The sequence below is a fragment of the Dipodomys spectabilis genome, unplaced genomic scaffold (genome assembly GCF_019054845.1).
Source record: "Dipodomys spectabilis isolate Male_0828 unplaced genomic scaffold, ASM1905484v1 ptg000018l, whole genome shotgun sequence".
Lineage (NCBI taxonomy): Eukaryota > Metazoa > Chordata > Mammalia > Rodentia > Heteromyidae > Dipodomys > Dipodomys spectabilis.
In genome coordinates this window covers 14,731,880-14,757,695 of record NW_024870695.1, presented here as the reverse complement: position 1 = coordinate 14,757,695, position 25,816 = coordinate 14,731,880, and the positions used below count along the sequence as shown (strand labels likewise).

Here is a 25,816-nt window from a genome sequence, read left to right as displayed (position 1 = left end):
CAGAGCTTTGCATCTGCCTGTTGACAAACTTTATTTCTCTTTCAGCACCTGGCCCCTCAGACAAGCTGTGAGGGCGGAAGCAGCATCAGGTAAATTATACCTAACAAGGTTCATGCCCAGAACTGTGAGAAGAGCTGGATCGGGGTCTTTCGGAGAGAACCCTTCATCCAGTGGTGAACTGGAGCCACACGCACTATGCAAGAGAGCTATAGTGCACAGTTCTAAACCGTTATTTCCACGCTGATAAATTCATGATTTATGAAAGTAACTACAGCCAGCCCCCACTCCCTCCTTCGCTGCTACAGCTTGTTAGTCACAAATTGCAACAACAGTCTTAAATACTTGCATTTTATTTCAGGCCAAAGCCCCTCAACTCTGAACTAAATGCCATGACAGTCCCACAACATAGGCCGGTAGTAAAAGAGCCCAGAGGCAGGGTGGATGGCCCGAGAGGGGAGAGCCACACACAGAGCGGTACAGAGCCCACGGCTGTCACTCCTACTCCTACCCTACAGTCTCAACTCTCAGTGAAGAGAAATGATGGCAGCAGGAGAGCAGAAGGCCTCATTGTCAAGGCAGGCATGTTGTTCCTCATCACCATCCCCAGAGCCCACTTTTCCAGGCAGAAACAAAGCATTGTGCCCCGCCAGACTGAACATACAGGCTTCCTTGCAACCCAGCTCAGAGGCACTGTGGCAGCTAAAGCCCTGGGGCTGGGGGGGGGGGGGGGGGGGAGGGGCAGGGAGGAGAGGAGGGGGAGCTGTTACTAAAAGGAAAAGAAATGGATTCAAAAGAAAAAGGAGCCACACAGGTGGCACGTGCCTGCAATCTTAGCTACTCAGGGAGCTGAGATCTGAGGATCACGCTTTGAAGCCAGCCAGGGCAGCAATAAAATAAACTACTAAAAAAGCCGGAAGTGGGACTGTGGCTCAAGTAGTAGAGTGCTAGCTTTGAGCAAAAGCAGCTCAGGGACAGCACCCAGGACCTGAGTTAAAGTCCCAGAACTGTCACACACACAAAAAAAGGAACCCACTTGAACTCCGCAGAACAGATGACCACAGACAGAAGAAGCAGGAACAACCCAACATGGCCTTTTCCAAAACAAAGCCCCTAGCACTGGTCCTGTCCCTCTGTCCGTGGCCAGTTACTTCTCTCAAGAGCCAGGAGCTGCCTCCAGCTCTCAGGTGCCTCAGCCCAGCAGATCTTAGGATATGTGAGGAAGCCCTGCAAGAGGAGTCACAGTGCCAGTTCTGTTCAGTGTTATTAGTGGAGAAAAAGCAAGGGGGGTGGTAGGACAATATTCACTGCCTTGTCCACACAAGGCAGGCAAGGGGCTGGGATGGTGGCTCAGTGGTAGAGCGCTTGCCTTGCATGCATGAGGCCCTGGGTTCGATTCCTCAGCCCCACATAAGCAAAAAGAAAAAAGCCGGAAGTGGCGCTGTGGCTCAAGTGGTAGAGTGCTAGCCTTGAGCTGAAGAGCTGAGGGACAGTGCCCAGGCCTAGAGTTCAGGCCCCACGACCGGCCCAAAAAAAAAAAGAAGGCAGGCAAGAGGCCAGCCTCTCAGAAATAAAGTGCTTCAGGGGCTACAGTAAAAACTGAAGGTAGGGCTGGGAAGGTGGCTTACTGGTAGAGTGCTTACCTTGCATGCATGAAGCCCTCAGTTTGACTCCTCAGTACCACATACACAGAAAAAGCCAGAAATAGCACTGTGGCTCAAGTGGTTGAGTTCTAGCTTTGAGCACAGAGAGGCTCAGGGACAGTGTCCAAGCCCAGAGTTCAAGCCCCAGGACTGGCAAAAAAAAACAACAACCCTGAAGCTAGCCACAACGTGAGTACAGCTACACAAGCATACTGTGGGGACAATATTCAGTATGGCAGCTGAGAATGTGCCACATACAGGTCCCCAAAATCAGTTACCTGAGTTGGTAGTGCTCCTGAGCTTATAAACACACCTGAAGAAATTCAGCTCCCAGGAGAGGGAAAATAAAGAGTCAGATTCAGAATCAGTAGCATGTGGGCCCTCCTTGTCTCTTACAAATGCCTGCTCAGCATCTATTCCTATAGAGGAGGCATGAGCAGCAATCACAGCCTACCTCTGTGTACCTGATCTCAGCAAGAGGTGACTGCAAGAAGCTAAGCAGACCAACTTCCCCTCTACCTGCCCTGTGCCCAGTCCCGCCTGGCCTGCATCTTCACCTGGCCACCTCAAAGTAGAACCCAGAACTTGGGGCAGAGCTCACTTTTCCCAAACTGTGTCTAGTGCATCAGGGTCCAAAAGCACAGCATGGTCCCCCACCGTGGTCTTCGAAGGTTGGGGAGTGGAGGGTCCCTTGTCGGATCTTGTGAAATCACAGCATGACGGTGAGGAGAGGGGTGGCAGTGTGGGACTTTCCAAAGATGGAACCTCAGACTCAACCATAGGCGCCCACACTTCTAAATAGTCCTTCTTTTCACTGGGAGGTGGTGAGGGCGAGCTCCTCCTCCCTGATCTTGGAAGAAAGCAGCAACTGGAAAAAGAGAGGGGAAAGAAAAAAGAAAAGCATGAGCCGACAAAACAAGCAAAATTGAATAGACAGACACAATGTGCATGCACTCTACTAGATGCTGAGGCCACCTAATAGAATGTTATCCAGCCATAAATCCAATGAAGTTCTGACACATGCTACCGCAGAGCTCGACTTTGAAAACCATTAACTAAGCAAAAGAAAAAAGAAAAAAGGCCAATTACACAAAGCTACACAGCACAGGACTCCATGTGTAAAATGTCTAGAACAGGCAAATCCACAGACACAGGAAGCAGACTGTGACTGCCAGTGGGGAATGGTCTCAGGACTGAAAATGTGGTTCAGTAGAACACTTGGGTAGTGCAGGAGACACTCTAGGTTCAATCCCTAACACGTCAAGAAAAAGAAAATGGTCTAAGATTGACAGGGATAATTCAGGTGTACAACCCAATAAATTTACTAAAAACTACTGAATACTAAAAAAATAAGTTTTTTTTGTTTGCTTATTTGTTTTGATTTGTTAGGTTTTGTAGCTCAAGTTCCTGAGTGCTGTGATTACAAGCTCATACTACTACTACACCCCACTCTGAAGAAGGAAATTTTATGGTACATGAATATTATGTTAATATTATAGTCAACAAGGCTGATTTTAAAAGGAGTGGGGGCAGGCACAGTTCATGTCTGTGATCCCAGTCACTCAGGAGGTGCTACTCAGAAGGATTTCATTTTGAGGCCAGCCTGGGCAAAGTTATCACAAAGTTATCTGAAAAACAGAACAGACTAAAAAGCAAAAGGACTGAGGGAATGTCTCAAGTGATAGAACACTTTTTAAAAAAATTGTTGGGTAAAGAACAGCTTGGCATCACTGGCTCACACCTGTAATCCTAGCTACTCAGAAGGCTGAGATCTGAGGATCCTGGTTCAAAGCTAGCCCAGGCAGGAAAGTCCATGAGACTCTTATCTCCAATTAACCACCAGAAAACCGGAAGTGGCACTGTGGCTCAAGTGGAAGAGTGCTTGCCTTGGGCTGAAGAGCTCAGGGACAGCACCCAGGCCCATAGTTCAAGCCCCACAACCCGGGGGGAAGAGGGGCAAACAGGACAAATGGACAAATAAGAAAGCCTACTCCATCTTCCTGAGTCTCATTCAGGAAGCAAGAAGCATGTACTCAGAGAATAAGGCCTCCTGTAAGGTCACCAATGCTGTGACGCTACCCTAACCAATGGATGGATACCTTACTGGCCTAGGTTATAGTAAGCCCATCCCAGCTACCTCAGAGAGATGATTCAATTACTTGTTAGGCTGGTCTCCTTCGGCCAGGTGAGAGGCACTCTGCCTCTCTTCCTGGGCCCAGCCACAGTTGGACATAGCATAGCGAAGAATAGCATCAGACACGTTCATGGAGCTTCGGCCCTGAACACAGGCTTCTATCTCAGGCACGGAGAGCTGGCTTTGCAGGAAGAGGTGCAACCGGCTGTCCGACAGAAGTACTACACTCTGCAGGACCCTAGGGTGTCACAGAGAGCACAACACAGAAGGTTACCCCTAGAAGCTGCTCTCCTTCTCAACCCAGGAGGGGCTTCTGGCTTCTGGAAGCACTGAGGATCTCAGAAAGGTGCCTGATTTCAAATGTTCCCAGAACATTCCTCTGCCCGCCCCCTCTCTGAAAGCCAAGGCGAGCCTGATAGGTCCACTCACTTCTCCAAGAAGTGCTGCAGACCTTGTCGTCGCTTCTCAATGAACTCATCCGAGCTGCCAAAGAAGGTGGACTTCCCAGGAAGGTCAGGTACAGGCCTTTGGAATCATAAAATGTCACAGTCAAGATAAATGGAACATCTCTCCAGTCCTTGGTCGAGGCAATCCCATGAGGACTCCAAATCAATACAATTAGATTTTAATAAGGGGAGAGACAGCTAACCCTGACTGACTGCATGTCATACGTCAGGCACTGTGCTAAATGTATAACACACATTATTTCATTTACTCCTCAAAAAAAAAAAAAAAAAAAAAAAAACCCATGAGAAAAACCTTTGTGTCCCATGTTAGGGCTCAGAGAAGTGCTGGGTGCAGTGTCATATACCTGACATTCCAGCAACATTGGAGGCTGAGATCAGGAGGATCTCGGTCCCAGACCAGTGTGTACAAAAAAGTTTGCAGATTGGCTGGGAATGTGGCTTGGTGGTAGAGTGCTTGCCTAGAATGCATGAAGCCCCGGGTTCGATTCCTCAGTATCACATAAACAGAAAAAGCCAGAATTGGCACTGTGGCTCAAGTGGTAGAGTGCTAGCCTTGAGCAAAAGAAGCTCAGGGACAGTGTCCAGGCCCTGAGTTCAAGCCCCAGGACTGGCAAAAAAAAGTTTGCAGACCCCATCTCAAAAGAAAAAGTTGAATGTTGATAGTGTATATGCACTTGTCATCCCAACTACAGTGAGAAGCATAAACAGGAGGATCATAATCCAGGCCCATCCAATTAATAAGCAAGATTCTATCTCAAAAATAACCAGAAGCGGGGGCTGGGAAGGTGGCTCAGTGGTAGAGCGCTTGCCTTGCATGCCAGAGGCCCTGGGTTCGATTCCTCAGCACCACATAAGCAAAAAGAAAAAAGTCGGAAGTGGCGCTGTGGCTCAAGTGGTAGAGCGCTAGCCTTGAGCTGAAGAGCAGAGGCACAGTGCCCAGGCCCAGAGTTCAGGCCCCATGACCAGACCCCCCCCCCCCAAAAAAAAAAAAAAAAACAAAAAAACAGAAGCGGGGCTGGGAAGGTGGCTCAGTGGTAGAGTGCTTGTCTAGCATGCATGAGGCCCTGGGTTTGATTCCTCAGTACCACATAAGCAGAAAAAGCTGGAAGTGGCGCTGTGGCTCAAGTGGCAGAGTGCTCGCCTTGAGCTGAAGAGCTGAGGGACAACGTCCAGGACCAGAGTTCAGGCCCCATGACCAGCAAAAAAAAAATAAAAATAAAAAAATAACTAGAAACTTTGCACAACAACTTAATAATAGTAATAATAATTTTTTTTTTTGGTCGGTCGTGGGACTTGATCTCTGGGCTTGGGCGCTGTCCCTGCGCTCTTCAGCTCAAGGCGAGCACTCTACTGCTTGAGCCACAGCGCCACTTCCGGTTTTCTAGCTGTTTAAGGATGGCTTTGAACCGTGATCCTCAGATCTCAGCCTCCTGAGTAGCTAGGATTACAGGCGTGAGCCACCAGCGCCCGGCTAGTAATAATAATTTTTTTTTTTTTAAAAAAGAAACATCACATTAAATAAAGAAAATAACCAGAGTAGTTGGGTACAAGTGGCTCATGTCTATAATCCTACTTACTCAGGAGGCTGTAATCTGAGATCATGGTTCAAAGCCAGCTCAGGCATGAAAGTTCATAAAGACTCCTATCTCCAATTACCCACCAAAAAGCTAGAAGTGGAGCTGTGGTTCAAGTAGTAGAGAGCTAGCCTTGCTCAAGAGTTCAGAAACAGCACCCAGGTCATGAGTTAAGCCCAATAACAAGTGTGCAACCTCTCCCCCACCCCACCCTACCCCCGACAGGAAAATTTTGCCTTTCCTAAAGCTCAGGAAAAAGAGCTCTAATACAAAAAGAAAAAAAAAAAAGACCCAGGCCCTAATGGTTCACACCTGCAATCCTAGCTGTTTGGGAGACTAAGAACAAGAGGATCACAGTTTGAAGCCAGCAAGGCAGGAAAGCTCATGAGACCTTCTTCTCAAACCCACAATGGGGTATGATAGCATGCCTGTCATTCTAGATGTCCATGTGGGAGACTGAGATTGGGAAGATTGAGATTCTAGGCCAGTCCAATCCTAAAAGTCCCCAAGAGTCCATCTCAACAAGAAGCTGGATGTGGTGACCCACACCTCCTCCATGCCTATCACCCCAGGTAGGGCACAAAAAATAAGATAGGAAGATCAAGATAGAGGCAAAAAAGGAAGGCCCTATCTCAATAATAACCAGGGCCAAAAGAGACATGGCTCAGCAGTAATATACTTGCCTAGCAAGCATGAAGCTCTGAGTTCAAACTCTAGGCAAAAATAACTAAATTAGGGCTGAGAATGTGGCTTAGTGGTACAGTGCTTGCCTAGCATGCATGAAGCCCTGGGTTCCATTCCTCAGTACCACATAAACAGAAAACGCTGGAAGTGGCACTGTGGCTCAAGTGGTAGAGCACTTGCCTTGAACTGAAGAGCTCAGGGACAGCAGCCAGACCCAGAAGTCCCAAGACGGACCAAAAAAAAAGAATAAAGAAAAGAAAGCATTCTGTAGTTTTCTTAGTACAAGTTCTTCAGTCAATTGAAGTTTCCAAGTAAGCACCTAAAGAACAGGCTACCACCCCAGCAGAGAGAAAGAGCAAACTCACACCAAACCAGCGTTTCTCTGAAGCTGCTTCCTCAGCCACACAAACTCTCGATATCGACGCCGCACACAGGAAGTCTTGGCAGTAAATGCCTTGCTGTTTGTCTACAGGAGGAAGTACAAAAGAAAGGGTTACATGGAAAGACCAAGTTCTTCCACACAAGCTCCCTGCCATCATTCTCACAGGGGGGCCAAGCTCTCAAGCCACCGTCCCAATCAGGCCCCAACTGGAGAAAAATGACAAACCACTAAAAGCCTGAAAAGGCTGGAAGCAACTCACAGGCATGCATGCCTCAAGAGCTTTTCTCCCATCCCTCCTTGGCTTATAAGTGTGCTGTGCCCAGCTGCTGGAAACACCTGTAAGCCAGTTCCACCACAACACAAGCCCTCAGCTTAGCCCTAGAGAATACTGACCCCAATACAGACGCTTAACAAACTCACATGGAGGAATATCTTGTAATCCACATAAGAATTCCAGGAGCCCTCATTCTGTATGCGGGGATCTTGAACACGAACAGTGATCACTTCCTGCAGGTGGAAAAAAAAAAAAAAGTGGGGGGGGGGCACTTCTCAGCTTCAACTCATCCACGCAGTAAGACAGCTAATCACACAGGCTGCCAGAATCTTCCACTCAGTGGAAACTTTAATTCATTTCTCCATTCAATTCAGAAAAAAAAAAAAAATCTCAGGCCCTGGGGCTTGAACTCAGTGCCTAGACACTGTCCTTGAGCTTCTTGTGCTCAAGGCTAACACTCTTATCACCTGAGCCACGTGCTACTTCCTGCTTTTTCTGAGTAGTTTATTGGAAATAATTGTCTCATGGACTTTCCTGCTTGTGGGCTTGTCTTCTAACCTTGATCCTTAGAGCTCAGCCTCCTTAGTGGCTAGGATTACAGGCATGAGCCACTAGCACTAACAAATATTATTCATTGAGCATTTACTATGTGTCCTATACTGTTTTAGGCGTTGGGGATAAAACATCAACAGGAGACAACAATCCTGGCCCTTAAGTAGTTTACAATCTAGCACATTCCAGCCAAGGGAAAAGTTGAACCTTGAAGCTGGGTGGTGGTGGCTCACGCCTATAATCCCAGCTACCAAGAAGGCTGAGATCTGAGGATCAGGGTTTGAAGCCAGCCCTAGCAGAAAAGTCCCTGATACTTATCTCCAATAAACCACCAAAAAGTCAGAAATGGAACTGTAGCTCAAGTGGTAGAGCACTAGCCTTGAGCACAAAGAGGCTCAGAAGCAGTGGCCAGGCCCTGAGTTCAAGCCCCAGGACCAGCACCAAAAAAGCAGTGGAACCTTGTTTCACAGCAAAGCAGCTACTACTTTCTTCTCTTGGCTTTATCTTTGAGCTCAGCAAAATCACAAACATACTACTATGGGAAGAACACCAATGAGCAATGATTCGTATGTATCTATGTGTCCCCCTTTCAGTCTCTCCAATGTTTACCCACCTGTTCCTGAAAAACATTCTTACCTCCTGCTCTTGGTTCTCCGACATCCTACTCCAAAAGCCCACTGGAAGAAAACATCTGTTGAGAGAGACAGATCAGAGGAACAATCACAATTACATTTTCTTAGGGAAAAACCCTGAAATTTTTTAATAGAAGTTCCCTAAATTTCCTCAGGTCATTTTTTTTTGGGGGGGGGGGGTGTTGTTCTGTGTAAAACTTGAGGAAGCAAAAAGAAAAAGAAAATGCTGACATTAGATCCATGTCATGCTAAAAGTCCTAGGGAAATTGCCTGCCAAGACTCTCCAGAAGGCATCCCTACCCAAAGCATGTCCAAGTATGTGGGAAGTTGTGTTTCAAGCTGCCAAAAGGGCAGGCTGAGTTGTAAATCTTTTGCTTTAAGGATTGTGAGTCTGATGGGCACTCAGATCACAGCTTTGAAAGGGAGCCTAACAGTGCCCCCTCCTGGCAATTTAGAGACAGCCACGTTCTTAAAATATCAACAGCTCCTGAATCTCCCTTGCTAACAAGTCACCTTCCCACAGGTGAATCGGGAAGCTAGAGCACTCAGGGGAGCATCTGGGTGAGCTGCCCAGTCGCTACCTCCTTCATCAAATCAGCTTTCTAGAACCAGAGCCAATAGTTCTAATCATTTCCTCTCTCGACAGCCACACGGTTTGTATGTCTGCCCAAGCACCCCACAGCTGCATAGGTCGACTCAGGATGCATTCTGCTCCTTTGTAAAGATTCATTAAAGTCTAAGTCCCTGATTTCCCCCAATGTGGTAGTTTACAAGTGTAGCGACATCACCCATTCCAACAAGGGGACCATGAAGGCTGCAGCACAGGGTTACTCAAGCCCAAAGAGGCCCATGATGTCACCTTCTGTTAAAATACAGCACTAATCTTGTTACTCCTAGAGCTACTCCAACAGCATCCACCCTGGCTGCCACTTCCACCCCCTTCTTCTCTCTTAAGAGCGGAACAATAAGGTTTAATTTCCCTTTCCAATTTACCTTGAAATGAAAACTGACTTCAGCCAATATGTACTGCCAACAAATGATCCAGGCTGGCTCCTGGGAAAACAAAGACTATCTCTAAATGCCCCCTCTCCTCCCCTGGCCCCCATGCCCACTCACACACCCACTCACTTTTACAGTCCTACAATTAATTTTAAACACATTCTCTTATTAGTTCTGCCTTACCATTAAGAAGTGTAATGAGTTCCCTTCTATTTTATGTTTTGCTAACACAAGGCTAACGTTTCAAAATAAGGGAACTCATTTACAGCACGAAATTAGCAGAGCAAACAGCTTTTGCAATTCTTTCCAATATACCAGAAGGTCTCTCTACAGACAGACCCTGCATGCAGAGACAAAGCTACATGCTAGATGACAAAATTGGGCTACACTGTGGAGCCAACCCAAGGTGTTGTGATTTCAATACGACATTAAACAGTATTCTTGCTGACAAACTGATTTTTCATCTGATGCAACTGCTACCTCCAAGGGGTCCTGAACTGAAAGGTAGGAAATTCCAATTCTCCAACAGCCCATGGAGAACAGTCCAGATGTAAGCAGTCAAATGGCAGAAACCAAGAAGATCCAGCAGAATTGCTGTGAATAACTAACCTCCTCCAAATAATTTTGTTTTCTCTTTTCTTTCCAGGCATTTGGTAAATTGCCAAACTAGGAGCAGAGAATTAAATATTCTTAATTGTCTTTTCACAAATGTAAAAGAAAAGATGATGACAAAGAAACCACAGGTATCCATCCACATGTTCACTAGCACTCACGCATCTCTTGTGCCTTGAAACGGCTTTTCCAAACCCAGGACCATAACTTAGGAACTAAATGGTCATCATACCTTTGGTCTCAAGAAGAATTAGATGGGGGAAGGAGGTTCGGAGGGGGAGGGGGAAGGGGAGAAAATGAAGGAGGGGGTAACACTGTTCAAAAAGAAATGTACTTGCTGGGTGCTGGTGGCTCACACCTGTAATCCTAGCTACTCAAGAGGCTGAGATCTGAGGATCTCGGTTCTAAGCCAGACCGGGGAAGTCCATGAAACTATTACCTCCAATAAACTACCAGGAGACCAGAAGTGGCACTGTGGCTTAAATGGTAGAGCACTCGCCTTGAGCTGAAGAGCTGAGGGACAGCGCCCAGGCCCAGAGTTCAAGTCCCATGACCGACCAAAAAAAAAAAGAAAGAAATGTACTCATTACCTGACTTATGTAACTATAACTCATCTGTACACCACTTTTACAATAATTTTTTTTAAAAAGAATTAGATAGGGCTGGTATCAGTGGCTCTTACCTATTCCTAGCTACTTAGGAGACTGAGATCACAGGATCAAGGTTCGAATCCAGCCCACACTAGAAACTCTGAGACTCTTATCTCCAATTAACCACCAAAAAGTCAGAAGCAGGGGCTGGGAAGGTGGCTCAGTGGTAGAGCGCTTGCCTTGCATGCATGAGACCCTGGGTTCGATTCCTTAGCACCACATAAGAAAAAAGCCAGAAGTGGTAGAGCACTAGCCTTGAGCTGAAGAGCTGAAGGACAGCGCCCAGGCCCAGAGTTCAGGCCCATGACCAGATCCAAAAAAAAAGTCAGAAGCAGAGTGGCCCAAGTGGTAGAATGCCAGCCTTGAGCAAAAAGGCCAAGACAGCAAATAGGCCCAGTTCAAGCACCAGTATTTCCCCTCCCCCCTCCCTCAGTGTCAGAGGACACTGAGATTGGACACACAGCTTAAGTGGCAGAGTGCTAGCCAAACAAAAATTTTGGTGTTAACTTCCCTTAAAACAATGGAACAAATGCATAAACCTAGAGTTAAATAATTTTTAGCAACTACTATTCTCCACCAGCTTTCTTCCCAGAGATAACTAACAATCCTCAGAGGAATAAGAAGCTCTGCTCTACCTTTGGAGAGGCAGAAAGTTTTAACTCAAGCTCTATGATTTAGGAGGAAGGCTAGTCAGTGACTCCTGCTGTATTAGGCAACTTCCTGGGCCATCCTGGGGTGTTGAACTCAGGGCCTCAAGCTTGCTAGGCAGATATTCTACCACTTGAGCCACTCTGTCAGAGCCCTTTTGATCACTTCTGAAGTATCACTTATGTACTGGCACCAATAGCTTTGGCTGAAAATGTTTACTGTTTACAAAGTGGATTCATTAAAAAAAAAAAAAAAAGCTTATAATGCTTCCTAAAGTCTTCATTCAAAGTAGCAATTGAAGGTCTAGCCTCACCATTTTCTCTCCCATCTAACTACTTCAAGGGACAAGCTAAAAAACAAACCAAGCTATTAGCACCAGCAAGACTCCTCCTCCTCCTTACTCATTCTTGAGCACTTAGTAGTACTAGATGGAAACTTAAAAAGCTCTCCTTCCTAAATACCAAAGGTGACGGAGGAAGCGCCCTCTGACCAAGCCCTGTGTGATCTCAGCAAGCAGCTCTAGTCCATCATTAAGTCCATCGGAGCCTGCGTCCCGCTGCAATTGTGTCCTCCGACCCTAACCTAGCACAAATCTTCTGTATCCACATAAAACACCATCAATCCAGTCCAAGCATCTGGGGTAAAAGTCTGCAAACTTTGACTGTGGGCACTCCCCTCTCTCCTTTCTTTATCACCTAGGAGCAAAACAGACTCCTTTCCCAGTTCAGCCGGGGGAAATGGTAAGGAAAGATACCTTGTCCTTTCTAAGTAAAAAGGCTTGGATCCCTTAACGATCCCCAGCAAGCCCTCGCCTTCATCCTGGGTGGCAAGACAGTCTCCTTCCCCAGGGCGCCAAGCGAGACCACTACCCAAATGTCTCACTGACGCCTGGGTCCGAAGACCTCCCCACACACACCTGAGAGCAGCACCGGCCCCCAGGACCCTGCCCAGGCCCCCCACCTCAGAGCAGCACCGGCCCCCAGGACCCTGCCCAGGCCCCCCACCTCAGAGCAGCACCAGCCCCCAGGACCCCGCCCAGGCCCCCCACCTGAGAGCAGCACCGGCCCCCAGGACCCCGCCCAGGCCCCCCACCTGAGAGCAGCACCGGCCCCCAGGACCCTGCCCAGGCCCCCCACCTCAGAGCAGCACCGGCCCCCAGGACCCTGCCCAGGCCCCCCACCTCAGAGCAGCACCAGCCCCCAAGGCCCTAGCCACGCCCCTTTACCTCAGAAGATCGCCAGCCCCCAGGGCCCCGCCCAGGACCCTCACCTCAGAGCAGTACCAGCATCCCACAGCGACTCTACCAGCGCCCCACCACAGAGCCCTACTCCCGGCTTCTCCTTCCGGGTGAGTCGCCAGTGCCCCGGTGCACGACGGGAGACAGCTCCGGACACACCAATCCCAGGACGCCCAGCTCCCTCAGGACGGGTTCTGTGGCGAGCGTTTCCCGGAGGCGCGGCTGCGGGGGCCCCCTGGAGCGGGGATTTCCCGCCACCGCCCCCTCCCGGATTCCTAAGCAACCAGCCACACACTGGGGGCGCTGGAGGCGGGGCACAGGAGGGAAGCAACGAATGGGGTCTGTTGTCCAATCCAGGGCTACGTCCTGCCCACCGGCCGCCAAAGTCAACCAATCAGCGTTCAGGGAGCCTCATTAACAATTCCCCTCCTTCCCCCCCGCCCCCGCCGCCCCTTACTGAGCTCGTCCCAGCTGTTCCTGTTCGGCCGTGGGCACTTGGTAGTAGGGGGAAGTTCAGGGGAAAAAACGCCCACATTCCTGAAGCCACGGAGTCCCCTGAGGGTCCCCGCAGTAACTCCGGAGCTTCCACTTCCCCTACAGAACTGTTCAAGGGAGACGCCAGCCCAGATTCCGCGAGCCGCAGTTGGTCAGAGCGAAAACCAGCTTGCAACGCCTACAACAGCCAAGAAAAACGTCCCATATGCTGAAACGCCTTTTAAACCTGTTTAAAGATAACGTTAGCAAAATAGCTGGTCACATTACAAGCCATAAGAGAGGCGACTTCAGTACTACCATCGGCCTTCCATTGACCCTGCGCATCTCTGTCCTGCATCTCTGTCAGACCAGTGCAATGAACAAATGGTAATTGTATGCTCTGTATGGGGAATATGAGTGCGCATAACTCGAAGCAGAGTCTTCCAAACTTCTAGGTCTCCGGACTCTTTTACCACAAACTTTTAGAAGTGAACGCATGGGGACTGGGAATGTGGCTTAGTGATAAGAGTGTTTGCCTACATGCATGAAGCCCTGGGTTCGATTTCTCAATATCACATACACAGAAAAGGCCGGAAATGGCGCCATGGCTCAAGTGGTGGAGTGCTAGCCTTGAGCAAAAGAAGCTCAGGGACAGCGCCCAGGCCTGAGTTCAATCATAATCATAATCATAATTAAGACATGAAGAAGCTTCTGTTTTTGTAGACTATTCATTGTGAAATGAATCTTAGCTAATCAGAAGGCTGGGATCAAAGGATCCGTGTTCAAAGGCAGCCCAGGCAAGAAAGTCTGTGAGGAAGTGGTGGTGTAGCTCAAGCGGTAGAGCGCTTGCCTTGAGCTGAAGAAAGCAGGGACAGCATCCAAGCCCAGACTTCAAGCCCCATGTCCGACAAAAAAAAAAAGAAAAGAAGTCTGTAGACTCTTATTTCCAATTAACTACCAAAAAGCCAAAAGTGGAGCTGTCGCTCAAGTACTAGAATGCTAGCACAAAAACTCAGGGACAGCGCTCAGGCTCCCAGTTCAAGCCCCAGAACCAGCCAAGACTTGTGTGCATGCAAACACACACACACACAAATAAATCCAGGTGCCAATTAGTCTCCACTTAACCAGTGGAGGTGCGGCTCAATTATCAGAGCACTAGTTTTTTGCCAGTCCTGGGGCTTGATGGGCACTGTCCTTGAGCTTTGTGTTCAAGGCTAGGGCTCTAGGTTGACCCATAGCACCACTTCCAGCTTTTTCTGAGAAGTTTATTGGAGATAAGAGTCTCATGGACTTTCCTGCTCCAGGTGGCTTTGAACTGCCATCCTCAGATCTCAACCTCCTGAGTGGCTAGGATTAAGTGTGAGCCACCAGTGCCGGGCTCAGAGCACTAGTGCTGAGAGAAAAACCCAAGAGACCGTGTCCAGGCCCTGAATTCAAGTCCTAGTATCAACATAAATAAAATGTGAACATAAATGAATTTTGTACTTAAGCTTGAATCCTAACCCCAAGATAGCTCATGATGCATATACAAACAGTCCAAAACCTAACAGAAAAAAAAAAAAGCCTGAAACACAAATTACATCTGCTCAAAAGTATTTCCGGGAAGGGATATTCAACCAGTTACTCTCCAGCAGTGATCTTTTCAAAGTCAGAACTACAGGTGTGTGATTTGAGAATGGTGCATTTTAGAGTATATATATTACCTAGAAATTTTACTAAAAGAAATCACTCAAACCAGAAAAGGAAGAAACCCCATGAATATATTTGCTTTTTAAAAGATGGTACTTATTAACCCCAAATAAATGAATCTCTAACAAAAGAATTTCAAGTCAAGTAAAAAATGAAACAAAGAATTTCCAACTGTGTGTGTTAGGAGGGGGGTATTTGAAAAGTTCTGTACTTCCCCTACTCAAATTACATCAGAAGTACCTACAGTATTTAAAATAGCTACCATTTACTGAGAGCTAGCTACATCATTCTCTTTACCCAACACTATTAATTCTGAAGAAATAAAGTATGTCTAAAATAATATTTTCATCCCCCACCCCCTTGGAGGCTGAAGTTCAGAGAAGTTAAACAGCTGGTCCAATATTGCATCAAGTAAATAGAGACAAAGTAAAATCCATTTCAGTCATTCCTAAATCCTTTGCAACACAATTTCCCCTTCACCACATTACTTGTGACTTTATGTTTTTATTTAATTTTTTTGGGTCCGGTTGTGGGGCCTGAACTCTGGGCCTGGGCGCTCTCCCTCAGCTCTTCAGTTCAAGGCTTGCGCTCTATCACTTGAGCCACAGTGCCACTTCCGACTTTGTTCTTTTTGCTTATGTGGTGCTGAGGAATCAAACCCAGGGCCTCAGGCATGCAAGGCAAGCGCTCTACTACTGAGCCATCTTCCCAGCCCCTACTTGTGACTTTAGAAATTTGATCTACCTAATGCATTTTCTGTGAGTATGAGTAATGTCAGAGTTAACATCTAAGTCACTCTTAGAAAAGAAACTTTAAGGGTCTGAATAACATAAAATATCACTATTCTTGGTGTGTGTGTGTGTGTGTGTGTGTGTGTGTGTACTAGAACTTAAACTCAAGGCCCTGCACTCTTCCTTGGCTTTTTTCACTCAAGGCTATTGCTCTGGCACATGAGCTATGAGCTACACCTCCTTTTCTGGCTTTTTTTCTTTTTGTCGGTAGTGGGACTTGAACTCTGGGCCTAGGCCCTGTCCCTCAGCTCTTCAGATCAAGGAGAGGGCTCCATCACTAGAGCCACAGCACCACTTCCGGTTTTCTGGTGGTTTATTGGAGATAAGAGTCTCACGGACTTTCCTGCCCAGGCTGGCTTTGAACCCTGATCCTCAGGTCTCGGCCTCCTGAGTAGCTAGGATTACAGGCGTAAGCCACCAGCGCCTGGCTCTTCTGGCTTTTTGATGGTTAAATGGATGTAAGAGTCTCTTGAATTTGTCTGCATCAGCTTGAAACAGCAATCCTCAGATCTTAGCCTCCAGAGTAGCTAGAATTACAGGTGTGAGCCACCTGAGCCTGGCTAGGGCTAGGTTTCTTACAAGGCAATTCTCCAAAGCTCTGAACAGTGCCAGGCTCAGCAAAATTTGCATAAACATAAATCAGGTAGAATACAGTGGACTAGTTATGCTTCCCCTCTCCCTCATTAGGGAGAGATTTTATTATTCAAACGAAGAAAGAAAACGGTCATCTTTTCTGGTGGAAAAGTTTTATTCAGTTCTGGAACGGATTGCAAAAAGGGAGTAAGGGAGGGTCATAAAACAAACCTGAGATGAAGAAATGATAGAGAAGAGTTGGATCAGCTTCATTTATTGGAGGTAACTCTTACTGACTTTCCTTCCTGGGTTGGCTTTGAACCTCGGGTCTCAGCCTCGTTAGTAGTTAGCCTTACCAGCGAGGAGTCCCCAGCGGCAGGCACAAGCGCGGTCTTTGTCTAATTCTGTGCGCGAAGGGGGGGGATAAAGGCTGGAGAATGGGTGATCCCGGAGGTGAAAGTGTCCGCACAAAAGCCACCCACTGACAAGGACAAAAGGAAAATTCAGGAACGCAGGCGCCGCCTAACAGAGGTATTTACCTTTTTTCAAGGTGGGCAGTGCCGGCCTCGAAGAGGAAGTAATCTCCTGCCGTGGAGGAGCCTCGGGTTCAAAGTGACGGAGATGGACGTTTACAGAGATTACAGGTGTTGGAGGAGCAGACATTTGGTAGCTCTAAGTGAGGAACGTGTTGAGAAAACGTGCAGGACGTGAATCACAGAACCTCCCAGAATAGGATGGTTTTTCCCCAGACGAGGCGTTCGCTCGTAAAACCGCACGGTCTAGTGATCTGGTCCGTGGGGCTCCAAAACAAGTCGCGGCGCCTGGGCAGTTTAAAGTCGAAAAACTCCCTACAACCCCCGCAAAGTCTGCGTGTGCTGTGGGACGCGCGGGCCACCCTGGGATTTGTAGTCCCGGACGGGCTCCAAGTCCCATGATGCCGTGCGGCGGGTCGTCGCGCCTGCGCGGTGAGGGCGGCGGGCCGCGCAGAGTGAGAGGCTCTTTTGTTTGGCGGAGGGGAGGGCCGTCGGCCGGGCCTGCGGTACGCCTCTTCAGAGCGAGGGTCGACTGCGGACACCCGGCGTGTTGCTTTCTTGGGCACCACTTGCTCGTCCCATCCAGTACGACGCGCCAGTCGCGCGATACCGATTTCTCTCTGACTCTCGGGCGCTGCTCTGAGGTGAAGAGCCCCTCCGGGCGGCGGGAGGGGGCGCGGCGCGACGCGGCGGCGGCGGCGGGAGCCCGGGGTGTGGGGCCGCGCGCGTTCTAGCGGTGGAGCCGGGAAGCGTGGAGCGCACCCGTGTGCGATGCCCAGACTTCCCTTCCCGCGCGGGCTTCTCCGCCTGGCGCCAAAGGCTTAGGCGGCAGCTGCGTGATGGATGGAGAGGGCGGGGCGGTGGATTCGGAGCCCGGGATGGGAGCCGCTCGGTGTGGAGAGAGCACTTGGCGGGGTCTTCCGGGCCTGGGGAATCCGACCGAATACTGCCTGGGTTGGGGAACGAACCCTGAGACTGTGAGGGGACAGCCTGGATGCTTGGGTGTGCTTGGCGGGGGCCGATTGCTGCTAGATCGGGGGTTGTTAGAAAAGGTAACCTGAGGCTTTGGGGTCCGGACGAGGTTGGAGGAAGACTTTTCTCTTGCTGGGCTAAGGAAGAAGAAACTTGGGAGCGGGGACTGGGCTGCCGGGGCGTGTCATGGGGGAAAGAGTTCCGATGAATATAAGTCGGGGAAGGGAGAAAGATCAGGTAGTTGAGTTTCCCGGAAATTTAGGATTACGAGGTCCCGAAGGTACTCGGGTAGTGTGAGAGGAAAAATAAAAGGGGGGGTGGGCAAAAAATCGCCTTTGGTTCGTGAAGTGTTTGGCGTAAGGAGGTTCTAATAGCTGTGACGCCGGGCTTCGGTGTCCTCAGCTACTCTGGAGGCTGAAATGTGAGGATCGCGGTTGGAAGCCAGCAGGGGCAGGAAAGTCCTCGAGACTCCTACCTCCAAAGAAGCGCCTGGAAGCCGGAAGTGGAGCTGTGGGCTCAAAAGTGGTAGAGCGCTAACCTTTAACACAGAACCTCACACACAACACCTAGGTCCTGAGTTGTAGTCCAGGACACACACACACACACACACACACACACACACACACACACACACACACACACACACACACGGCTAAGAACAAAATGAAATCCGCTTTGTTCCTTTTTTGTTGTTGTTGATTTTTCGTTTCGGTGAGATGAAAGTGTGCTGTCCAGGCTGCTCTCCAACTCCTGGACTCCAGCTATTCCCCCACCTTAGCCTCCTGAGAACGAGGACTACAGATTATACCTCTGTGCCAGGTTTCCAGGGTTTTGTTTTTGGGGTGTTTTGGTTTTTGTTTTTACTACCTTCATTCACTCCGTGGCCAAGTGCAACTATTGCTTCAGTTCAAAACGAGTTTCCTGTTCACGATTAGGATCGTTACTGGTTTCATAAAAGGTGGTGGCTTTATAAAAATGCATAGATGACTTAACAGTTAAGTTTAGGGGCTGGGAAGGCAGCTCAGTGGTAGAATACTTGCCTTGCATGCATGAGGCCTGGGTTCGATTCCTCAGCACCACATAAGCAAAAAGAAAAAAGCGGGAAGTGGCACTGTGGCTCAAGTGGTAGAGCACTAGCCTTGAGCTGAAGAGCTGAGGGACAGCGCCCAGGCCTAGAGTTCAGGCCCCATGACCGGATCTCCCCCCCCCCCCCCCCAAAAAAAAGAAAAAGAAAATAACTTTATGAGATAAAATTTTTCTTGTATGTTTGTTTTCAAGGTAACCTTATTAAAAAATGAATAGGAAGTGAGCAATCCATTTTCAATGCTTCAGGAGAAAATTTATATAAAGATGAGTTATAATGGAATCTCTAGCATCTCAAAATTGTATTAAGAATTCAGTCCGTCCCATACACTGGTGGCTCACACCTGTAATCTGAGGGTGCCAGTCCTGGACTTGAACTCAGGGACAGGGTACTGTTCTTAAGCTTTGGTGCTCAAGGCTAGCACTCTACCACTTGAGCCACAGTTTCACTTCTGGCTTTTTAGTGATTAATTGGAGGTAAGAGTCTCACGCATTTTCCTGCCCTGCTAGTTTCAGACTCAGCTTCCTGAGTAGCTAGGATTATAGGTCTGACCGACTGGCTCTCAGCCTATGTGACTCTTACCTCCAGTTAACCAACAACAACAAAAAGCTCAGGATACAGGCCCTGAGTTCAAGCCCAGGACACACATACACACAGTGCATTTAGACAGTTTGTCTAAGATCTGTGATGTTTGGCAGGGTATGGCTATTACCCTGATGTGTTTGCCTTAACCTCATTTTAAAATATATTTGCCTAGATATTAAGCATAGAAAAGGTTTGCAACCTTCTGTTATTTTAGGCCTCATGAATATGTGTTCACACACACACATGTATTACTGGGGGTTGAACTCAAGGCCTTAAACATCTGAAGCCCTATTTTCTGTTTTTAAAGTATCTTAGCCTGGGGATATAGCTCAGTAGAGCACTTGCCTACTAAGCACAAAGCCCTGGGTTCAGCCTCTGGTACCCCAAAACAGAAACTCAGTTCTGTATGTGTGTGCTGATGTGCTGGTACTGGGGTTTAAACTCAGAGCCCCATGCTCTTGTTTAGCTTTGTCTTTCAAGACATACTGCTGGCTCTATCACCTGAGACACACACCTTCATTTCTGCCCCTGCCCTTGAAACATGATCCTTGTATCTCAGGCTCCGAGAGAACATGTGTGAACTACCTGATGTGTGTGTGCACCCATGTACAGGTAGCTGCCTGCCTGCCTGCACTATAGCTTGAACTCAGGGCCTGCGTGCTGTCTCCTAGCTTTGTCACTCAAGGCTGGTGCTCTACCACTTGAATCATACCTTCACTTCCAGCTTTTTGCTGGTTCGTTGGGGATAAGAATCTCTGGTTTGTGTACCCTGGTTGGCTTTGAACCATGATCATCAGGTCTCATTCTTCTCAGTACCCAGGATTTAGATGTGAACCACCAGCTTGCAGCTTGGTGTTGGTTTTTAAGCAAGATCGAGCTTTATGGCACAGATTGGCCTGGTACTCTATATTCTCCTGCCTCTGCTTCCCAAGTGCCGAGATCACAGGTGTGTACTAACATACCTAGCTCTAGTCATTTTTATTTCACCTTAAACCTTAAGAGGTTTACTTTAAGGCATCACTGTGTTCTGAGATTTCTCAAATTCCTGTGGCCTCTCAACTCAAAGCTATACAGTTTCATCCTGTCAACAGATTAGACTAATTTCTGAATACATCACAAATAAACTCAAACTGTATTCACATACTAGTATTCTGTCCTCAGAGCCTCTGGAATTCAGAAGCATGGATTCGCCTGCACTGGTGTCTCACCCCTATAATCCTAGCATCTCATGAGGCTGAGATCTGAGGATCACAGTTCAAAGCTAGCCCTGGCAGGAAAGTCCATAACATTCTTATCTCCAATCAACCACCAGAAAACTGGTAGTGGAGCTGTGACTCCAAGTATTGGAGCTCTAACCTTAAGTAAAGAGCTCAGGGACAGTGGCCAGGCCAAGTTCAAGCCCTGTGACCAACAATAAGCACATGGGGGGCTGGGAAAGTGGCTCAGTGGTAGAGTGCTTGCCTCGCATGCATGAGGTCCTGGGTTCAATTCCTCAGCACCAGAAAAAGCCAGAAGTGTGCTGTGGCTCAAGTGGTAGAGCTCTAGCCATGAGCTGAAGAATTCCGGGACAGCACCCAGGCCCAGAGTTCAAGCCCCACAACTGACTTAAAAAAAAAACAACACAGGTTTTTCTAAAGTTCAAGTTCCTGTTAGGTGTGGAAGCACATTCCTAAGACAAGATTGAAGTTCAGGCATAATCGGTGCTAAATAGTGAAGCATTATCAAAAAACCATCGGCCAGGCACTGGGCTCATGCCTGTAATCCTACCTACTCCGGAGGCTGAGATCTGAAGGATCAGAGTTCACGGCCAGCCTAGGCAGGAAATTCCGTGAGACTCTTATCTCCCATAAACCACTAGAAAACCGGAAGTGGCACTGTGGCTCAAGCGGTAGAGCACTCACCTTGAGCTGAAGAGCGCAGGGACAGCGCCTAAGCCCAGAGTTCAAGTCCCACAACCGACCAAAAAAAACCATGGGCTGGGGATGTGTGGCTCATTGGTAGAGTACTTGTCTAACATTCAGTAGTCCTCCGACATCCTGCAGCATAAAAAAAAAAAGAGAGTCTGCTCACTGTAGATGTGGTTTTCTGCTCAAATTTTTCATCTGGAAAGCATCTGCTTCACAAACAACCACAGATGACAGACTAAAAAGCCCGTTAGAAACATGACTACCACCTGAGTATACTATTACACTACCCGTGCCTTCACTTGCTTTTTGAAAACTGGCATGCTGCCAGTTTATTCACTTGTTTTCTGTTGAGGGTTTGTGGATTAGATTCATCTTGCTGGTCGTTCCTTAAAAATCTGTCAGTTTTGGATTTCTGTGTCCCCTGATTATCTGAGTCTGAAACAACCCTTTTGCCCATGTAGCATTCATGAACTTGCACAGAACCTAGAGTTACTTTTAATTGAGTGTCCAAGTAAAACTAGAAGCACAGTGTGAGAGAAATAGTCTAAAATGGTTGGAACCAAATGTTGGATGTTACACTGTTGGATGTTGGACCTTTGGTTTTTAAGGAGATGGAGAGGCCTTATAGAAAATTTTACCTTAGGGCTGGAAAGGTGGCTCAGTGGTAGAGTGCTTGCCTTGCATGCATGAAGCCCTGAGTTCGATTCCACAGCACCACATAAGCAAAAAAAGCTGGAAGTGGTGCTGTGGCTTAAGTGGTATAGCACTAGCCTTGAGCTGAAGATCTGAGGCACAGCACCCAAGCCGAGTTCAGGCCCATGATCGACAAAAAAAGAAAAATTTACCTTAATCTCTTTCCTATTCCAGCCCAAACTTGTTTATAATGGTGCTTTATTTGCTTATTTATTAATTATTATTATTATTATTGGTCTTGTCAGTTGTGGGGCTTGAAACTCAGGGCCTAGGCACTGTCCCGGAACTTTTTTTTTTTTTTTTTTTTTTTTTGGGGTCCGGTCATGGGGCTTGAACTCTGGGCCTGGGCGCTGTCCCTCAGCTCTTCAGCTCAAGGCTAGTGCTCTACCACTTGAGCCACAGCGCCACTTCCGGCTTTTTTCCTTTTGCTTATGTGGTGCTGAGGAATCGAACCCAGGGCCTCAGGCATGCAAGGCAAGAGCTCTACCACTGAGCCACCTTCCCAGCCCTGTCCCGGAACTTTTTTAACTCAAAGATAGCGTTCTACCACTTTGAGCCACAGTTGTACTCTGGTTTATAAATAGTTAATTGGAGATGAGTTTCACAGACTTTCCTGCCCAGGGTGGCTTCAAACCTAACTGTGTGGTCTTGTGACTATTTAAATCTAGTATCTGTGGCAGAAAGAACAACTGAATGTTTCTCAAAGGATAATTTTGTTTGTTTTAGTCAGTCATGGGGCTTGAACTCAGGGCTTGGAGGCTGTCCAGATTACCCTTTAAATAGCCAGCAAAAAACGACTGAAGGTATGGTTCAAATAGTAGTAGAGCATAGGCTAACAAGCTCGAGGCTACCTTCCAACCCCTGTACTGTGTTGTGTCCCCACACACACCCAGAAAAGGAAAGTTTGCCCAAATAATACAGAGATCCTATAGAAATTAACAGTACAAAAAAGCTGGTTGCTGGTGGCTCATGCTTGTAATCCTAGCTACTCAGGAGGCTAAGATCTGAGGACCACAGTGAAGCCAACCTAAGCAGAAAAGGCTGTGAGACTCTTTATCTCCAATTAACCACCATAAGACCAGAAGTGGCACTATGGCTCAAGTGGTAGATTGCTCTCCTTGAGCTGAAGAGCTCAGGGACAGTGCCCAGGCCCAGAGTTCAAGACCCAGGACCAACAACAACAACAAAAAAGACACCGGAAAACAAGTAGAAAAGTAACTACAGATCAGAAAAGGCTAAAAATTAAGCAGACTGAGTTAGGAAAAGCCAAGGATATACAAGCCAGTTTATGTCCCAGCACTCCAGAAAGGTCACTAGTTCCAGTAGAGATGTGGGTAGGATTTAAAAGGCAAGGATTAAATGGAAAATTGAAAAATAACTCAGTTCCAATAACTTCTATTATGGCATATTGTTATGATTGCCACATTCTGTACTTTTCTATTGTACCTAATTTATAAACTAAACTATCATATGTGTACATAGCTTATATATACATACATATATATAAAATTCAGAGAGGTGGTGTTTATTTCTTTTTCTTTCTCTTTTTTGTCTGAGGCCCAGTCTTGAACTGGATATCTGTTGCTTGCTTTGGCTCATTGACTGGTGCTCTATGACCTGAGCCATGCCTCCAACCCAGAGAGATTATATTTATAAAACTACTTTTCCCAAGAATAATGGGAATGTCAGTTTTACCCCCAAATTGGTATTGTCATAAACTAATGAAGAATAGTAGCATCTTTTTCCTTGCTTTAGGTTATCTGCCATATTCTTACATCTTCCTGGACACCTGTGATCCATCCATTTCTATACTTCATTGCCTGTGGGTTTTATTTTTTATTGATATCTTGCAGCACTATCTACTCACACAAATGGGTAATTAATAAGGCTTTAAGAAGTTAAGAGTTGGGCTGAGAGTGTGGCTTAGTGGTAGAGTGCTTGCCTAGCATGCATGAAACCCTGGGTTCAATTCCTCAGTAACCACATACATAGAAAAAGCCAAAAGTGATGCTGTGGCTCAAGTGGTAGAGTGCTAGCCGTGTGCTGAAGAGCTGGGGGACAGCACCCAGGCCCAGAAGTTCAGGCCCCACGACGGGCAAAAAAGGAAAAAATTTATAGAGCTGGAGGAGTGGCTCAAGTTAGTAGAGTGCCGACCTCACAAGCATGAGGCCCTGACGTCAAACTCCAGTACTACTCTTCCAGAAGAAATAGAGTTATAGAAAACTAAACTTTTATTTATGGTGTTAGCTACTAGGGACTGAAGCAAGTGCCTCATACATTCTAGGGAAGTGTTCTGCCACTGAGCTACAGCCCGGTGGTATACTTAGAACCTAGAGCTTGCTAGCTTGCTTGCTTGGCAGTTACTTTACCACTTGAGTCACACCTTTAGTCCTGCTTTTTTTACTGCTTATTTTTGGAGAACAGTCTTGTAGATGTTTCTGCCCAGATTGGCCTCAAAACATGATGCTCTGGAACTCAGCCTGGCACAAGCCACCAACTAAGATTACAGGCATGAGCTACCAGTACATGGCTCTGATAACTTCTTTTTTTTAAATAAACTCAGATTCTTTTGGTTATAGCAACCTCTATTCCTCACTTTTTCCCAAATTATTGCAGTATTCCAATTTAGAGGATTTTATGGTCATTTTAATTGGGTGTGGGTGTGTGGGTGGCTTGGGCTTGAACTCTAGACATCCTGCTCTCATTTGGCTCTTTTGCTCATAGCCAGCACTCTACTATATCTGTATTTTCAGCTTTTTGATGGTTAGTTGATGGTAACAATTCCTGAGATTTGTCTGCCCTTGCTGGCTTTGAACTTCAGTCCGCAGATCCCAGCCTCCTAAGCAACTAAGATTATAAGCATGAGCCATTGGAACCTGGCTTTTTTATTAGTATATATTATTTATGTAAAGGGGCTTCATTATGATATTTCCAAACACTCATGTAATGTACTTTGTATGAATTTTCCTACTTTACCCCCCCCCCCCCCCCGCCTTTTTTGGCAATACTGAGGATTGAACTCAGAGCCTCACGCTTGGTAGGCAGGCACACTGTCACTGAACCACCCCTCTAACCCTTTTTTCTGATGGTTATTTTTGACATAGGGTCTCACTTCCTGCATGGATGTGTACATGGGCTTTTATCTGCCTATTTTAGGCTTCCCATTGTAGCTTAGATAACAATCATGCCCCTCTGTATCCAGCTATCGGTTGAAAAGAGTCTGTTAAGCTTTTCTGGTTCAGTGGGGCCTCAGACTGCAATCTTCCCAATCTCAACCTCCCGAGTACCTAGCATTACAAGTGTGAGCCACTAGCACCTGGCTCCCTCTCTTTAAGACAACTTACATAGGCTTCATTATTCTGTTTTCATAAATGCATATCAAGTACTTGGGTCATGTTTAGCTTTTCCTTTCACCCCCCTGATGCCCTTTGTAATGCTTTTTATCATTTTAGCGGCGTCACCCTTTACACCAGAAAGCTGGCGGGCACTATGGGAAAAAAGCAAAACAAGAAGAAAGTGGAGGAGGTACTAGAAGAGGAGGAAGAGGAATATGTGGTGGAAAAAGTTCTTGACCGTCGAGTTGTAAAGGGCAAAGTGGAATACCTTCTAAAGTGGAAGGGTTTCTCGGAGTAAGTTTCATTAAGTCACTATCTGGAGTTTTTTTTTTTTTTTTTTTTGCCAGTCCTGGGGCTTGAACTCAGGGCCTGGGCACTGTCCCTGAGCTTCTTTTACTCAAGGCTAGCACTCTACCACTTCTGCCACAGTACCACTTCCAGCTTTTTCTGTGCATGTAGTACTGAGGAATTGAACCAGGGCTTCATGCGTGGTAGGCAAGCACTCTACCACTAAGCCACATTCCCAGCCCCCACATCTTATAACGTGCTGCCTCAGTTCTGATGGATAGTTTGACACCGTCTGGCCTCCATGTCTTTATAGTCTGATAAGGAGGGGGTCAGCATGCACAGTGTTACAATGCTGGATGCTAGTGATTCTGAGGAACAAGGTGTGTGTTCGTGTGTGTAGACCAGTA

The 25,816-nt window shown here is 47.3% G+C and overlaps 2 protein-coding genes across 7 annotated transcripts in view; one reads left to right on the top strand and one right to left on the bottom strand.

The window, feature by feature from the left end:
* Positions 1-1,745: 1,745 nt before the first annotated feature.
* Positions 1,746-12,744, bottom strand: Snx11 (sorting nexin 11). Of its 4 annotated transcripts, XM_042673551.1 has the most exons (9): positions 12,518-12,744; positions 9,948-10,004; positions 9,333-9,392; positions 8,344-8,398; positions 7,302-7,388; positions 6,865-6,965; positions 4,204-4,299; positions 3,800-4,012; positions 1,746-2,508 (listed from the first exon to the last, which is right to left on the bottom strand). In XM_042673551.1, exons 2-9 carry the CDS (start codon positions 9,986-9,988, stop codon positions 2,238-2,240), a joined length of 924 nt encoding a protein of 307 aa, XP_042529485.1. In that variant the 5' UTR covers positions 9,989-10,004; positions 12,518-12,744; the 3' UTR covers positions 1,746-2,237. The 4 variants fall into 4 exon arrangements, with proteins under 4 accessions (XP_042529485.1, XP_042529487.1, XP_042529490.1 ...); XM_042673553.1 differs by lacking the exon at positions 9,948-10,004 and having other exon boundaries at positions 12,518-12,742; XM_042673556.1 differs by lacking the exons at positions 9,948-10,004; positions 12,518-12,744 and adding an exon at positions 10,390-10,406.
* Positions 12,745-16,185: 3,441 nt separating this feature from the next.
* Cbx1 (chromobox 1) overlaps positions 16,186-25,816 on the top strand; it is a 14,563-nt gene continuing 4,932 nt past the window's right edge. The window contains exons 1-3 of one of the 3 annotated variants that reach the window (XM_042673558.1): positions 16,186-16,294; positions 16,563-16,656; positions 25,239-25,415. In XM_042673558.1, the coding sequence (XP_042529492.1) occupies positions 16,634-16,656; positions 25,239-25,415 (200 nt within the window). In that variant the 5' untranslated portion in view covers positions 16,186-16,294; positions 16,563-16,633. Of the gene's footprint in view, positions 16,295-16,562; positions 16,657-16,983; positions 17,190-25,238; positions 25,416-25,816 lie in introns of those variants that run through there. The other 2 variants (XM_042673562.1, XM_042673561.1) reach the window with 2 other exon arrangements.